This window comes from Agelaius phoeniceus, chromosome 1 (genome assembly GCF_051311805.1).
Source record: "Agelaius phoeniceus isolate bAgePho1 chromosome 1, bAgePho1.hap1, whole genome shotgun sequence".
Lineage (NCBI taxonomy): Eukaryota > Metazoa > Chordata > Aves > Passeriformes > Icteridae > Agelaius > Agelaius phoeniceus.
Genome location: NC_135265.1, coordinates 78,160,091 through 78,176,657, shown reverse-complemented (window position 1 = coordinate 78,176,657; position 16,567 = coordinate 78,160,091). Strand labels below are relative to the sequence as shown.

At 34.8% G+C, this 16,567-nt stretch overlaps 1 protein-coding gene across 11 annotated transcripts in view; it reads right to left on the bottom strand.

The window, feature by feature from the left end:
- Positions 1–3,761: 3,761 nt before the first annotated feature.
- The window catches only part of CDH18 (cadherin 18), a 492,864-nt gene continuing 480,058 nt past the window's right edge, over positions 3,762–16,567 (bottom strand). For 9 of the 11 annotated variants that reach the window (XM_077181943.1, XM_077181942.1, XM_077181973.1 and 6 more), the window contains 2 exons: positions 9,924–10,175; positions 3,762–8,731 (listed from right to left, as the gene is read on the bottom strand). In XM_077181943.1, the coding sequence (XP_077038058.1) occupies positions 8,229–8,731; positions 9,924–10,175 (755 nt within the window). In that variant the 3' untranslated portion in view covers positions 3,762–8,228. Of the gene's footprint in view, positions 8,732–9,923; positions 10,176–16,190; positions 16,313–16,567 lie in introns of those variants that run through there. The other 2 variants (XM_054641162.2, XM_077181987.1) reach the window with 2 other exon arrangements.

Below are 16,567 nucleotides of genomic sequence, written 5' to 3'. Positions count from 1 at the left end.
ACTTTAGGGGCTAGTCATAAAATACTGCAATTTTAGTTCATGAAATTTACAATAAAGATTGTAATACCCCACTGAAAAATCTGACCTGTATCACTATGTACTTCATTTTGTGATGCATTTCTAAAAATTTCTGTGTAATCACATCTGTCCTGTGGTATTTATTGTCTACTTTACTACCCTTCCATTGCTCTTCATGCCTCCTATAATTCTCTTTCCTCCCTTATAAGTCTTTACTTTGTAACACTGAAATCAGAAATCTTGCTTTTAAAGTAAGCAATTACTTAGGGAAATATCATTTTCTCTGTGAACTCAGACACTAGGGTCTTGGACAATATAAATGCTAAAACCAGCAAGATTTTTTAAGTTATAATAAAAAGTTATTTGAATTTTGGAATATCATGCAGGAAAAAAAAAGGTAAGAATTCAGCTGTGATAAAGTCCAATCTAAATGTTTGCCCCAGGGTACAAAAATGAAGATTAGTACATCTGGCATCAGATACCACTGAAAAGTATTTCCATTTTTTCAGAGAGAGAAATTCTTAAATTCCCTGGATATTCTTAACTGAGTTATTATATTTCAGTGCTCCAAGTATTCAGTGCAAAAAGAGGGCCTTTGAGGGTAGGGAAAAAAAAAAAGGATCAATAAAGCAGGATACAAAGTGAAAAAATGTATAAGTCATGTTTTCAGGACCCCTCATCCCCACAAATCTTGACTGAAAACAGGAATGCTGTTTTATTAAAAAATAATCATTAAACAAATAGTAAAAATTCATTGAAACTTCTAATGGTATTAGAATTTCTAGTGGGATTATGATCAAGAAATAGCTGAAGTGGGAGATCCCCATGTAACATCCTGCTCTGAAGTCTATTTTGCATATCCATGATAAAATGCTTTGATCAGTTAGTTATTGATTAATCCTTGCAGATTTTGGTGAGAAGTTCTATCAAAGAACTGTCCTTCTGATACTGTTTCCATCAAACTCAACAAAATTGATTTCACAATATTCTGAGGAAATCACTAAAAAAATTTTGTCAAAAAATGCAATGAGTCTTACAGAAAAAGTAAAAAAAACCCTATTGATAAAAACATATGAAATAGTCATTTGTAAAGGACAAAATATCAAATAAGCATTAGAGGCCTTTTTCTTTTAGCAGTAAATGGGATTGAATATGTTTATGTGGTGTTGGTCTCTGATACACTTATATAGCCTGAGTTTCTGTTTCACATACAAGATTTGAGAGTTTTACTTTATATTTAGTTTCCTTATCTCAGAAAATCACCTGCTATACTTGCAGTTATATAACCCATTTAGCCAAAACTTAAGGTATACTTTGGCATCCTGCATTAAAAAACCTGCTAAAAACAAGTCAGAAAGAACAGTAACATAATTATTTTTACTGTTACCAATATCATATGCAAGAGACTTGTTTTTCAGAGCTGATAATTCATTTTTATCATAAAGAAATATATTTTCAAGTTTTCTTCTTTTAAATAGTTGGAGCAGCCAGAGATTTAAAAGATTTTGATCTCAATTACTATTCTCCATGTTACCATTTCTCAGATGAAAATTTGAAACTATCTGGAAAATACAAGTTTGATTTTTAGAAAAGGTAATATGATTTGCAAGTAGTACAGGTTATGAGCTATGTTTACTTCTTTTTGAGAAATCCAAATGTGGTTTATATGACATAATCAGGATCATACACTTTTTCACTTCAAGCATTGCTTTTGATCAATAGACCTACACTAGCAGAAACAAAATAGTTTTAATAAGAGTGAGCTTTATTTTTCAAACACAAGCAATATTTGATTTTTGCCCAACTCAAATCCAATAATGAAGCTGACTGTTAGATGTTTGTGCTTGAGACTTCAAAACAGGACTGAATTTTAATTGTAGGTGCTTTGTACCCAGATCGGTTCCAGAAAATAAAGGGAAGAATTGCTTTTAAATCAAGGATATAATTCAGATTTAAAGAAACAATGCATAATCTTAAGAATAAAGTAGAGAGCAATCCAATTTGTTTCAAGACAGTTAATTTGGTAGGTAAAGTTGTGTGTAAGAACTGCAGAATATCTCATAATTATGTTGACATTGTTAGCCTGACAAATGTATTAAGACAGAGCCATTCCTGCCCAGAATTCTAGCAGAAAATGTAGCAGTTCTGATATATGAGCAGTTCACTTATTTACGTGTACCTGTAAAGAGCTTTCCATTGAGATCACCAGATATTCAGGCATTGAACATGCATGATGACAAAGTCCACTATGGTGGGAGTTCCTGTGGACCCTGATTTTATTCAGCTTTGGCTAGGAATCTATCACCTTCCAAGGTCTTTGTGCCCTATGATCCTCTAGGAGTGCAAATCCCAATGTCCATTTTTGCTTTGAGGGTATCTCAGCTGGATGAGTATATTTCTGCAGGTACTAAATGCCTATCAGCTCTGTTGCATGTACTTCCAGAACAGACCAGATACGAGATAGATAGTGTGGAAATTCTGTTGGATCTTTGGAACTTCCTTGGTGGACCTGTGAGGAGTTTCAAGAATACAAAATGCTATATGGAATTGTGAAACCCACAGAAGAAGTCTGCCAAACTCACAAGCCAAATGTTCTAGCTTTTGAAGACTCTCTCCACCTAAGTATAAATGATACATTTGCCACATATATAGAAGTAGTATAGACTCCAAACAAAAAACTAAATCAATCAACTAAAAATCAATTTCAGAACAATATAAGATGATAGAAAGCATTGTTAAGACAAAAAAAAATCAATCTTGAATATAAAATATTATCTAAAATAATTATCAAAAAATTTTTGAATGTTTTAACACTTCAACTGAGGACTCAAACAAATACCACAAAACCTCCCTGAACTTGCTTTCAGATTCAGGCTGACAATATTTATCTTGTAAATACCATATCTTACCATATTTTTTTTTTCTCTGTTTGTGGTGAGGCACATGTGAAAATTGCATAGTATAGTGGTATACAATCTGAATTGAGTCATGGACAATAAAGTAGAGTAAGTAGGGTTCAACAAGAAAATTCTACTTTTTTTTCCTGTCCACCCTCACTTCATGTTTGAATTTTATGACAGTCTGGGAAAGACAGACTTGTTTGCAGCAAGTTTGTTGTGAGCTTTGGTGTCATTATTTTCTGAGATGTCATTTGTTGATAAAGCCTATTAATTCCTTTGAGAAAGAATGATTGACTCCTGTGCGCTTTCATTACATGTGCCTGAGCTTGAGCATTGTAAATGTCCTTGTCTACTTTTGCCTTCTGTGTCAACTTGGGATAACAACCATGGCTTTTACCACCAATTTGGATTCATAGATGTGCAATTCCCCAACTCACTCATGTGGTTAATGTATTTGTCCTACAACACTGTATTTCAGTTTCAGGACAGTGATGGTTGGAGAGGAACAGTTGCCACAAGTAAAAGTAATGAACCATTTACCAGCTATACTGCATCCTGTTGTAAAGTATCTTATGGTGTCTCTCTCCATCCCCATCCATCTGTAGCAATAATCATGTGAGACAGTCTTTGAAATAGTGGCACACCAAGGGACAATAGCAGGCATTTTAGATCCAGTTCAAGTTCCCACACTGTTTCTGACACTGGCCTCATTAATACAACTGTGTCACACCTGGGTCATAAAGATGGAGTGTCCGCAGATGTTCTGGTTCCTTGGTGGGCATAAAATACAGGAGTGAAGGCAAAATAACACATTCTGGTTGTGATGAGGAATACAATAACCCATCACCATAGCAAAGAGCACATTTTATTTGAAAAATACGAATAAAAGATTTTGTCCCTTTTGTTTATTAAAAGAAAATGTAACAATTTTCTATCAGTAACACTTGCATAAGGAGGTATACTTTACATTACTCTTTTGTTAAAAAAAATATATATATTTTTGGAGACTTTGGAAAAATAAGAATGGCCCAAAACTTGTAACACACTTCTAATGTTCCTTAGAATGCACTGTGCCATTTATATGTACTGCAAGTACAAGATCTTAGCACTTTATAATCCACAAAGTAACGCTAGGCAGCATCATTTCATATCCTTCTTTGCATTCAGAATATTCCCTTAGTTATCCTTGTGTGAGTTTATGAGTTTGGTTAATTCCAGACAGGTCTAATACTTATATTTTTTAAAGGATGATTTAAAAAAATTTTTAGACCACAAAAATTTTGTAATTCCTCTTAAATACCATAAATAATACTCTCCCATAGATATTTTCTTTCAGTATTCACAATTTAAACAATTGCATCAATTAGAATTAAAACTCAAAAATGTTTGCAGTTATTTTAGTTTTCTAAAAAAATGCAAAAAAATAAAGTGCATAACAGAGTGAAGTTACTTTCAAATTTTACAGTATTCTATGTGTATGCAATAAAAGGTAACACTGATAAACAAATTAATTTGTTTTCAATGTATGAATCTTAATCTAACGCCAGCTGAATTCAAGCTCTTGTCTTTAAAGTGCGTTAAACTACATTTTTGACAGGTTTTAGTTTGACAATTAAGTTTCACATTTTTCAATTCTTATACTGACCATTTTTTCAGATTATTTTGACTTGTTAAGATTACAGCATACCAAGTGCCCTCACCATTACAAGCAAGACAGTTTTTTTGAAGGAATGCAGGTAATTATTTTGGTGGAAATGTACTATTAGTTGAATGGTTGCTGTAGAAATCAAATTGTAAATAGAAAAGCCCTTAAGTATCACTTTGCATGTGCCATTTAACTTTACTCAGTATTTTCAGTTTAAGTCAAACTGGCAGTTTTCAGCATTTAGTTGTTAAGCAGCAACAGGATTACTATTTAGGCTAATAGGAAAATATTTGAGAATATGAGTACATAAAAGATCCATGAAAGCTTTAAGCATAGTATATATAATCAGACTTAACCATAAACTGAGAAAAAGTTTCCCACAATACTTTCACTGAATATATGGTGTGTTTAAATCAGCAATGCTACAAAAATGATTGTGCCATCCAGTGTTAATTTTCTTTTACTTCAACATAGAATCTAGGTCAACAGAAAATTTCTCAAAAATAGTTTAAATTTGGTTTGAGGATATAAAGAACTAAAGGAAAAAAAAAAGATATTGGGTTAATAAAATTTTAAACTTGTTATTTCTGCACTGTGAGGCCTTCTTCTGTGGCCCTGAAGATTTAACATTCTGTTATTTGTCATGCAAACAACACGACACTGTGATGTGTATTTGAATAGAACACAGTAAGCATAGCAAGCATGCAGACATATCATGATAGAAAAGCACATCTGGTGATCACTGTGGGTAGGACGCACCAAACAGGACACACCGCAGCATCACAGAAGCAGCGTCTCAACAACCCTGCAGAGTTTCAAAGGATTCAGGTCTCCTGGGGTATGATGCATGTGCTGTATAGCAGCAAAGACAGCACCAGGAATGGCAGAAAGGGAAATATTATTTCTCTGAGTTATTATTAACTTAAACTGACCATTAGCATAAGGAATGACTATTTGCTTGTGTCACTGCACTTCTGTTGCCTGTAAGCCTGAACGTTCTGTGATGTAAATTAAAAAAAACAATGGCACAAACACTGCTTTAAACACAAAATACAATTGATTTTCCCTGCTTTGGTGTAGGGCCAGAGGGAATAGACATAAAGATAACTAATACCCAGTTCTCAAAACTATAATACAACAATGAATGCAATTTTCATGCAGCTGTGATACAAAGTATTATGGTAGTACTAATGCTGAAACATTTTGCTTTTAACACGCTACTCATACAGTATAAAAATTTAGATGTTGGCATAAAGCAAGTGTGACTTAAATAAAAAGAAAATTGCTCCTAATAAAATCACACAATACTAGTTGCTTTATTTGGGACAAAACTGAAACATATCCTAGTTCTACCCCCAAAAAAGACAATAAAAGACAACCATTCTCAGCTTGCATGTAACTCTTACTGCATCTAACTTCACTCTACAGTAAGAATGCCTCCTTAAATGCTTTTCTAAAAGATTCTGTATTTCATAAAAAGCATATAAAAAAATTAACACAAATTATTATACTACTTTCAAATCATCAGCAGAATATCTTAGGGTTCAGGTATTTTTCCCTACTAAATTTTCATGTGGGTTCAGATTCTGAAAGAAAGAAGAGTAATTACAAATTTTAAACAAAATAGTGTAGGAAAAAAAATCCTGGAACTACAGTAAAACTAATACTTTTCAGAGTGTAAAAGTTGCTTACAGAGCTGCTTGCTATTTTTTCCAGAAGGCTGTTTAAACCATAAGCAGTCAACTACATCTCAGGAGAAAAAAAAATCTCTTCAAAGTAAACTGATCAGAAATTTCAGTCATGTCTAGGACCTATCCAACCATAGAGTAAAGAAAAGAAGGCTTAATTATCTAGTTCACCTGTGTGGCTCACAGTAGATCAGCAATATAGACTCTTCTTTACTAAGCTGAATATAAGTGGCACCTAAAATGCAGAGGGAGGAATCTAGTGCAGCATACAAATCTGTATCACTCTGCACTCCAAACCGCAGAGTAAGAAAAAAAGTACACAGCTTATACTCTGGATGGTTTTCCAATCAAATGCATACTGAAAGAAGTCAACTTGCCTAAAATGGAGCTAGAATTATTAAAATGGAGCAGAGGACTGTTGATAATGATTGTGAGTATTATAGGTCATAATCTCTCATGAGATATTATGAGTTCCTGGTCCTCTCACAGTATTATCACCAGAAAGACAAAGAAAAGGTTAAAATTCCAAAAGGAAAAGAAAAATCCAAGTCTGCAAGAGGAGGTGCTAATCAGGCTGCTATGTTAAGCAGAACTATTTAGCAGTTCTGCTGCTGCAATGCTAAAAAAAGAAAAAAAAAAAAAATTGCTGGATTAGGTGTTAAGCAGCTTGCTATGTTAAGGAGAACTATCATTTCTGCAATGCTCCAAAGTTACTAATGTAAGAAATCAATTTACTTAATCCATAGGAACCACAGTAATGGTATATTTCTTTCACTGACTTAAAATGCTCTTGTTTCCATGATGCTTGAAATAGGGAAAAACCATCTTGTTCTGCTGAGGTGGCAAATGCTCTAAGAGAAATAAATATCAAGAGATTGAATTTAAAAGAAAAATGCATCATCATCTTATTCTCCTTGCTTCAATTTTCACAATCCCAATGTCTTACCAGCAGCTCTATTTTGCTTTTAGTCACACACAGAAATAGAAAAACATTGTGATTAAGAACTCTGGGTTTTAAACAGACTGTTGTAGCTTCAGACCAGCAAAAGATTTAAAAATCTTCAGCTCTTGACATAAGTGAAGCACAGTGAACCAAAAAACCATGTAGTTTAATGGTGCTGCCATTGTTGTTTTTATTGAAAAAGCCTATGCTTCATCTGCTTTGCTGCATAAAGAGTACTTTGGGCCTATTCCATTTAGATGAATGATGTTCCCATGAAAAGACAAAAAGAAAAAGCACAATACTGGAAACAACAGTTCCTCTAGCACTCAGTAACAGAGCAGGTCTGGGGTTATGGGCTAGAGCTGTGTTTGAGCTACAGATAATGATGCCCTCCATCTGTTAGCTGGTTATGGATGACAAGATTATGAAGGACATAATGAAATGACAGCTTCTCAATGCAACCTGCTAAGCCAATAAGATTAAATCGTCAAAGGACCATTTATTTAAGAGGACAGGTGTGGCTTATCACCTCTGTAAAGGAAACAGACTGGTAGCACTTCTCACACTGATAGTAAACGTCATTGTCTACCTCGTGTTGGGATCACAAGGCCTAGAGCACAGCTAGAAATGCAACATCACAACCACCTGCAAGACATTTGATCCTTTTTCAGCTCTCTTCTCAAACAGACATGACCATAAACTTACTGCAGCTTGGAGCTGTTATGCATATTGCAATAAAAATGTCATTTCTTGGCTTTACTTTAGGTATTGTTGCAGATAAGGTACCAGACACTTTAATGAGCAATTAAAAAGAAATACACAAGGGACAATAGATTCTTTTTTCTGTATTTTCCAAAATTTGACTTTCTTTCAATTGGAGAACCCAGTTTCAAATATGAAAAGGGCACTTGTTCTACAGTAACTGCATACAACTTACTCAGTTCCAAGTACTGTATTCACTTTTTTTTTTTTGTTACCATTGCTGTCATTATCTGTCCAGTAGTTTAGGAACTTCTCTGTTCTGGGAATTACAACTAAGTTGTTCCTTCTGGTTCTATTTCCCCATAGAGTTCAGCTAGCTTCTTGAACTCAGGTCCCCAGTCTCCAAGGTAATTATAATCCTGGTCAGAGTGTGTCGTTGCTGAATCCAGAGAGCTGATAGACCCAGCTTCTGATCTATGACCCTCATAGGCATATGTCTGCAGGGAGTCATATGGGGGCACACTGGGGTCCAGATCAGCCTCTGCCAGTCTTTGATTAAGGAACTCCTGAACATCTATACTGTCAAGGCTTGAGGAGGGATGATGCCTGGACAGAGGCTTCACTTCAGGCCGAACATCCCTCCGGTATTTTAGCTCTTCAGCAGCAGATGGATTCCGCAGTGCTGTGATGTCAAATGCTTCTGTGTCTTCCTCTCCACCTCCCTCATCATCGTATGTCACAACATTTTCCCGGACATCTTCTTCTGAAATGATCAAAGGCTCCTTCTTGCTACGTCTTAGGGTGATGAAAAGGACCACAATTGCTAAAGAGAAAACTGCAGATATTAGAGTAGGTTTAAAGTTTACATCTGAGTATGTTACAGAAATAGCAGACACTAAGTCAAAAATACAGAGGTGTAATATTTTCAGGCTGGTATTTTCAGTACTGGTATTTGGGATCATCTGCTACTTAGTTTATTAGGGATCTCATAAAGGAGATAAATGGAGATAACATTCTTTCAGGTAAATGAAAAATGAGCAACTAAAGTTAGCATTTTTCAGAAGCATAATCCAGGGCTTTCAGTGCTTCGTTAAAACCAATGTTTAGCATATAAATTTAATTATTATGGAAAACATTTCTTTTTTTCTTATGAATATTCAATTTTGTAATAAAATACAAAATTACAAGATAAATGTATAACTATATATTTTAAAATAGCCTTCTGACAAGAAAATACTGAAGCAAGCTGTAAAGAAAGTAGGTCTTAGAAAATGTAGTCTTTGGGGAAAAAGTCCTCAAAATATCCTCTCGGTTACACTGCAATTGCTATTATCTCTTGCCATCTCTGTGCAGAAAATCACATGAGTAGCACAGTCATGCACGCAGCAAGTTGTGTCTCTGACAGGGAAAAAAAAAAACCAAAACCAACCACAATATTAACTAATGGTAACATTGGAATTGACCTGGAAAAATAAAAAACCTAAAAAGAGTCAAGAGGAAACACACTTGTAATGGCATTAATCTTAAGAGTCTGCTTATAGTCTCCTATGTCCCTTGTCCCTGTGGATTGTGTTGTGCATTGCTATTAGTTTATCCCACAAAGGTAATTAAGAAATGGCTTTTGTAGAGTGCTAATGATGCTTCTTACAGCATAATGCATTTCAAAAACCTTTGCCCATCTATTTTCTATAATTTTTCACTCTGTTCAAGACATGGTATTAGAGTCCTCTCTTTTTGAAATCTTTCCAAATTATGGAAAAAAAAAAGATCTCCAGTGCTAATTACTTGATGGCCTCTGAAAAAATTTTCTACTGGATTCCAGATATTCTAAAATGTACTTTAAAGGCACTTTTCCCCTATGAACTCTAGCTAAACCTTTACCTTCTAATCACAGCTTTGTGTGTCTAATTGCCTTCTACTACAGGGCAACCACTGTTTCAAAAGCATGCCATACTGAAACCTTGTGCCCTGCCAGATTCCGAGAGGCATTGGAGGGACAGCACTATTTAGTATTGCAAATGGCTCACCAAGAAGGATGACAATGCAGAGCAGGATGGCAATTAAAGCTCCCGTGCTCAAGCCAGCCGAGGAGAGGAAAGCTTCAGCATGGCAAGTTCTCACTCGTCCGTCCCTCTCGCAGGCACAAACCCGGATGGTGAGGGTGCTGCTGCTGCTGAGAGGGGGCACGCCACCATCAGAAATCAAAACGGGAAGGTAATAGATATCTTGAGTGGTTCGACTGTATCTCCTTCGTCTTGTCAGAATACTGGCCGTATTATCTACAATATCAGAACAAGAATAACAATTCAGTGAAGTAAAACATGAAAAAAACAAAAGTTATTTACTGTTTGTTTCCCATCAAATGGAAGCATGGGGCTTCCAAAAACTAGCAAGCCCTAATCTATGAAAATGCACAGTCTAGAATTAAAATTTTCCAGGAAGCCTTTCTGGTCAGTAGATGAAAAATGGGAGGAGTTGAATAGTAACTAACATTATATAAATAAGAGTACTTAAAACTCTTGTATTTTTATTGGAATCAAGAGAATTTTGACAAACATTTTGGGCCCAATTTGCAAGTCTTTTCATCCTATGCTATGCTGTTGGTAGCATATGAACCCTTGTCAACTTGAATATCTGGAATTATGAGGATAACTATTGTAAAATTTTTGCACAACGCAAAATCCAAAATCCTCTTGACACTCAGTAGAATATTAAAACTCATTTAGCAAAAACTAAAATGAGACTTTCATGTTTTAGTGTTTATTAAAGGTTTTAAAGTTTTAGTGAGCTTTCAGAAAACATCTGAAAGGACAGTAACCAAAGACACGTGATTTGAAGAGGTCTGGAGGAAGAGGAAGGCAAAGGAAGGCAAAGGAAGAGGAAAAGAGTGGATATTACATGTTCTAAACTATTAGAGTTTAAAGATAAATAAGAAAGGGGGAGATAGTGACATAAGACATTTTCACCCTTCCGTTAACTATGGGTCCATTTGGCATAGACAAGGAAAACCTTGCGCTTTATTACACACATATTGCAAGAGCATTTGTAGGCACTAAGGAGAGTAGGAAGTTGCCACACATATTCCTTCAGGTCCAAGAAATTAAAAGGCATAAAGAGCATGCAGGGGAAGGAATGTTGCAGCAATAAATAGTTATATGTGTATATAATAATATATATATTATATATATTCATATGTGTAAAATTTATTTTCAGTTTGTTGCCACCACTATTTAATTACTAGCCTCTGAAAAAAAGTCCAAAATAAATAAAAAAAAATAAATGGAAACAGTGAGAATTTGAAGCACAAGCAGTTGTAGAGAGAGAGAGATGGAGCCTGATAGATGCAAAGAGACTTTAGAAGAAAAGAGCTTTCTTCTTGTATTCCTTGTCACATGGTTTCCAAATTGTGGGGTTATGAGATTGGAGTATTTTAGCAAAAAATAGAAGGGTGATAAGTATTGAATACCTCTGCCAGGTTCATCTCCCTATTACGAACCAACAAACAAGAAAATTTCTTATTTTTCCTTACCAGTGTAGTTACACTATTAAATGTCTTTATCATAATCTATGGAAAAATGAAATCCATGTAACTCTGTGAAAATCTAGTGCAAAAAAACATCCAGTGTGGCATATATTTGTCCATTAGACTGCTGCACGCACATTTGAGTGAAAGAGTTAGGTTTTTTTTAAACTGGATACAAGATCTGTTTCAGGTGGTTACTCTTCATGGTATACTTTCTGTCAAGCTCTGTGCAAAATTTTAAAACATTTATTTTAACTTTTGCCAACATTTTATTTTGCATGGCATTTGACAGTGACATTTAGAAAAACTGCCAATATCATCCCACATCAGCATAATATCACAATATATTTGGTAACAGGCTTCACACAAGAAATACATATATTAGCTGGGAAGTGATACAATTGCTGATAAACCAAGAACTCAGCACTGAAGTTCTTTAGCTTTACTTCTGTACATAAGCAACACCCACAACACACCTCCACACTCCCCCCTATTTTTGAAATATGGAATATCCAGCATGGTGAGTTTGTTATAAATTCATTAAGTGTTGTTCTTTTCACTTGGAGTGGGTGCAATATAAGGTATTTATTTATTTACTTATTTGCTGTAGGCCTTGGAGTCCTGCTTCTACTTGTTTATATCAAGTTTAGTTGTTTACATCAAGTCTACTTCTACAATGTTGTATTTTGATGACTGATGACACCAGTCACTTATTACACTGTTATATATACTGTTATACTTTATTCATTCAAGTTACAGAACCTTACTGGAACCAGAATGAGGTGATAATTCTTTAATCTGAAAAATTTTGAGAGAACATAAGACCATAATGCTGTGGAAGACTATAAAATGTCCATGATATAACATACTTTGCAAAGTTGTTTGTTACATATACATCCTGCCCCCAAAATATTTTGTGTTTTGTTGTTCTGGGCCAACTAGAACTCTCACATAACACTCAAGCACAGTCACTGTTATTAACATACACCAACAACCCTTCTGAGGCAGTATGGACAAGAGTGCACCAGGATTTTTTTTCCTGCCTCAACATTATTCCAACAGTCTGCAGATCCTTAAGCATTCCTAAATAGCCTCATGCAGGCACCATGACACACTGTGGCATGTAAATTCCTTTTGCAATATGATAACAGTATGCTGTTGAGCTGCAATACAACTTTCACATTATTTTGTAAATTCAAAAGAGAAGAGAAAAACCCATTGATAATGAAGTCTGGGGTCCATTGGGTTCTACACAGAGTCAAGAGGAGGTGCATGGCTGAGCTCTGTGCTTGTTGCCCTTGACTAAAAATTTAAAAAGAGTGAATGATCCAGTGCAGACCTCCAGTATCAGTGATGAAAATGCTTGCTGGCAACAAAAACATCGGAGACTGAGCATAATGAAGAAAAACTGAAGATTCCTGATCAGGGATCTTGCAGTAATTTTAGCGCAGAGGCTATTGGCAAAGATATGAAGGAAAGAACATTGAGATGTGAGAATGTATGCTACAAGGGTAAATGTGGACAGATGGGAGGAAAATTAGAGGAAAAAATATTAAAGTTAAGAGAAAAAGGAAAGAAGAGAAAAAAAATGAAGGAATGGGAAAATTATACAATTCAATGTTACAGTGAAAAAAATGTGAAAAAAGCTATAATTAAACCTTGCTTATCTGGGAGGAAGGACTTATCAAACAAAGAACTGATATTTTTATACTGTAAAGAATAAATACACATTTAAAAAATAGACTTTTCTTCTTTCAGTATTGTATTTTTTTCACTCAATATTAAATTGTTTTTCTTGTACTTTTAACATTATACAACTAACTATAAGATACAATGAAATATTGGTAGAAGACAAAATTAAGGAAAAAGGGAACCAGTACAAAATTTTTAATTTCAAAGAACTGCCATGGTGAATTTTTGTTTTTTATATTCTCTTGGGTAGTAAATAGATTTCTGTAGAAACAGATGTTGCATGACATACCCAGAAGTTTCTGTAATAACATACCCCATGATAAACGTTCTCAAAGAAACAGTGTAAAGTTTTTCCTTCAATGAAATTTTAAAAATTTTGACTCAAATAAAGTATATAAGTAAAATACTGGAAAGTATCTGAACTCTCACATACTATTTTTGTCTCATTAAATTTCTTAAAACATTTTACAAAGAAGATATCTAACATTTTTTCAAAAAAGGAAACTGTGTCTGATTTTCAAAATGTCACTGAGAATCAAGTATAGCAGATAATTACCAAAGCAAATCATATTGCCATAACTCAGCGATTACATCTCTGATGCTCTATTCAGAACTCCATTCTTGAGGACAATCATATGCAAAGGTATGCCAACATAATGAATGGAGAGAAAAAAAGTTTCTTGCAGCCAAACTGCAATATTGACTGCATCCTGAAAACCATCCAACATGCTGGTGTTCTGAGCTTTCAAATTTTAATTGCTTTTGTTCCTTGTCAAAAACCATTATAGAAATGTGTTGAGAGAAGAGCTAGAAAGACAGTAACTTTTAAGAGCTTTGCACAGAGCAAAAAAATCTCTCCATCTGTAAAAGCTATAGGAAGCCAAGTATAGAGTCTGACACTGATGACCTAGAAAAGAGTTTATTGAAAAGGGGAAAAAAGTTATATCAACAGCAGTAGTTTGAAAGGGAGCCAGGGGGTTATGCAGTGAGAAATTTCTTTGGTATCTGAAAAAAGATACAGCAAATAGTTGGGGAAGGCAAGCATATAGGATAGCAGCAATAGAAATAGGATGAGGAGCACCACAGATCTCATTCTTCTAGACCTGGAAGGAAAGATTTTTTTATCTCAATAGATTTAAATGGTGAACTTCACCCCTGAGGAGTATGGTAAGAACTAGGACTCACTGGAGATTACAGGATTGACTGCTAAGGAAAATTAACAACTCCCACATAGGGAAAAAATATTTATCTGATAGCTTGTGTTATACATTTCTCCATTTAATGATCTAAACTTTCTAATGATCTAAACTTACTCCTGTTTGGGCTGCTATTTGCAAATATATCAACTAGAAGTTAAGCTTTTTCTTCAGTGAGTTTGAGGTTACCCATGGGAAATGCTACAAGGCTGTAACACAGCAACTCTTCACACTCTGAAGATGTCATAGTTTACTAATCCAGGCTGTACACCGTATACAAGGCTGTTATCACAGTCTTTTTTCCATCATCTCTGCCTTTTTACATTGAGCTTCTAAGCTAAATAAAGAAATGAGGGCATAGGAAAATCAAGGAAACAGAGATACAATGGTAAGGCCATGGAAGCTGACTGCTGGAGTGCATTGGAGGATGCTCATTTATTATTCACAATTTGAGAATTCCTTTGACACATTACGCATTAAATGCAGACACAAGAGAAATGGAAGAAAAAGAAAAAAAGTAAAATCCTGTTTATATCTTAAGGCATGTTTCAATTTTCAGTTCTGCTTGTGTCAGCAGTTCAACTACTATAAATTTTCTGAGAAGTCATAAACTAATTAAAACCAAAGAAGATATATTGGAATGATTTGCATTTCTTGCATTTCTTACATTTCTAAAGTTGGAGCTGTTAATTTGTTTATGTGAACTACATTATATGCATTTCTGTTTCATTTCTTTATTGATAGCTCTTGTAAATATTTTTTCTCTTTTGCTGTCTTCAAAGCATTGCCAATGGGCAAGAAGCTATTGTAAGTTTCTAGTTCAGTGGGTAGCAAAAACGAAAAGTAACATAGAACTCATTTTTGGTCTGAAATATAGTTATTTGCTTATAGTTGGTTTTTGAATCACCAACAAGTTGCAGTCCAGAAAAGAAATGCAGAACCTCTACACTATGCACTAAAATAACTTTACGATCAATCTTAGAGCTAAATTTTTTAAAATAAAAAAAATTTCAAAGACGTTCAGAGGCCTGAAGAGGGAAAATGTCTCCTGTTTACAGTAGCTGCTCCTGGTTTTCTGTTATAATCATGGTAGAATTCCTTTTTAACTTCCATATGTTGATTCTGTGATAATACCTACTCAGACATTCAATCCATTTACAGTAACAGTACTTCTGTGGACTGTACTTCAGTCACCCTGTGTGATGTTAACTTTGGACTTTCTCAGATATCATTTCTCTCCAGTTACAACTTGTCCTCTTCGCAGGATGTTATTTTACAGAAGGTCAGCAGTAATTCACAGTATCACACAACCAGAACAAGCACGACTCTGTGATGTAAATGAAAGCCGGAACTATGCGGGCGTTTTCCTCTTGTGATGGGTTGCAATGTGGGGGCTTCAATCCAACCATTTTAAAGGCCACTTTAGGTGTTCTAGAACAACTAAGTCATGGTCTGGTATCTGGCATATTCATTTGCAACTTGCAAAGCTCTGAAGTTAATTCACAGGCACATTGTCCAATATGGTAGGAAATAAGAAGGGCAGAGTGATAAAGAGAAGATTCTGTGAGAAATTCACACTGGGATGGAATCAGTTACTCTCTGGAGGCTGTTCTCTTTCTAAATAACAGCAATGATGAGTAAAATTGATCTTTTTTGTTTTGCTATTTTTTGATCTGTGACACAGGGAGAAAGGTTAATATATATCACAGGCATGGGTGGATGAATACATTAAAAACTTCATTTTATACAGATGCCATTGAACTCATCATGCTCTAAATTTTACAGAAAAACACATCTCCACTTCTGTGGGTGTTAATGAATCTTCTGACATAAAATTAAGAAAATTGAATCTCCAGAATTATAGTATCAGAAAAATGGCATACCTTTATTCCAATTCCAGAATATTCTCCATCACTGGGCAATAATCAAAGGGCCAGATCTTTGAGATAAGTGGGCAGAGGGGAAAAATAAATTGCAAATGCTTTTGTGATATGAAACCTTTGTCCTGAAGAAATAAAAGAAGAGGAAAAACAAATGCTAAGCATTCTCTAGGGAGGTGTTCTTCATTGAAAGTAAGCTAAACTTAGACTGCTATCAGAAGTCAGCAATCTCAATTTATTGAAGTAAGAGAATGCACAGATCTCACTGACAATGTTGGGTGAATGTGTCCATTATCTGCATAAACCCTTCTTGTCTAGGAAATTTACAATATCACTAAGCATCCATGGAAAATTGTATATCTTGTGATTAAAAAATAGCA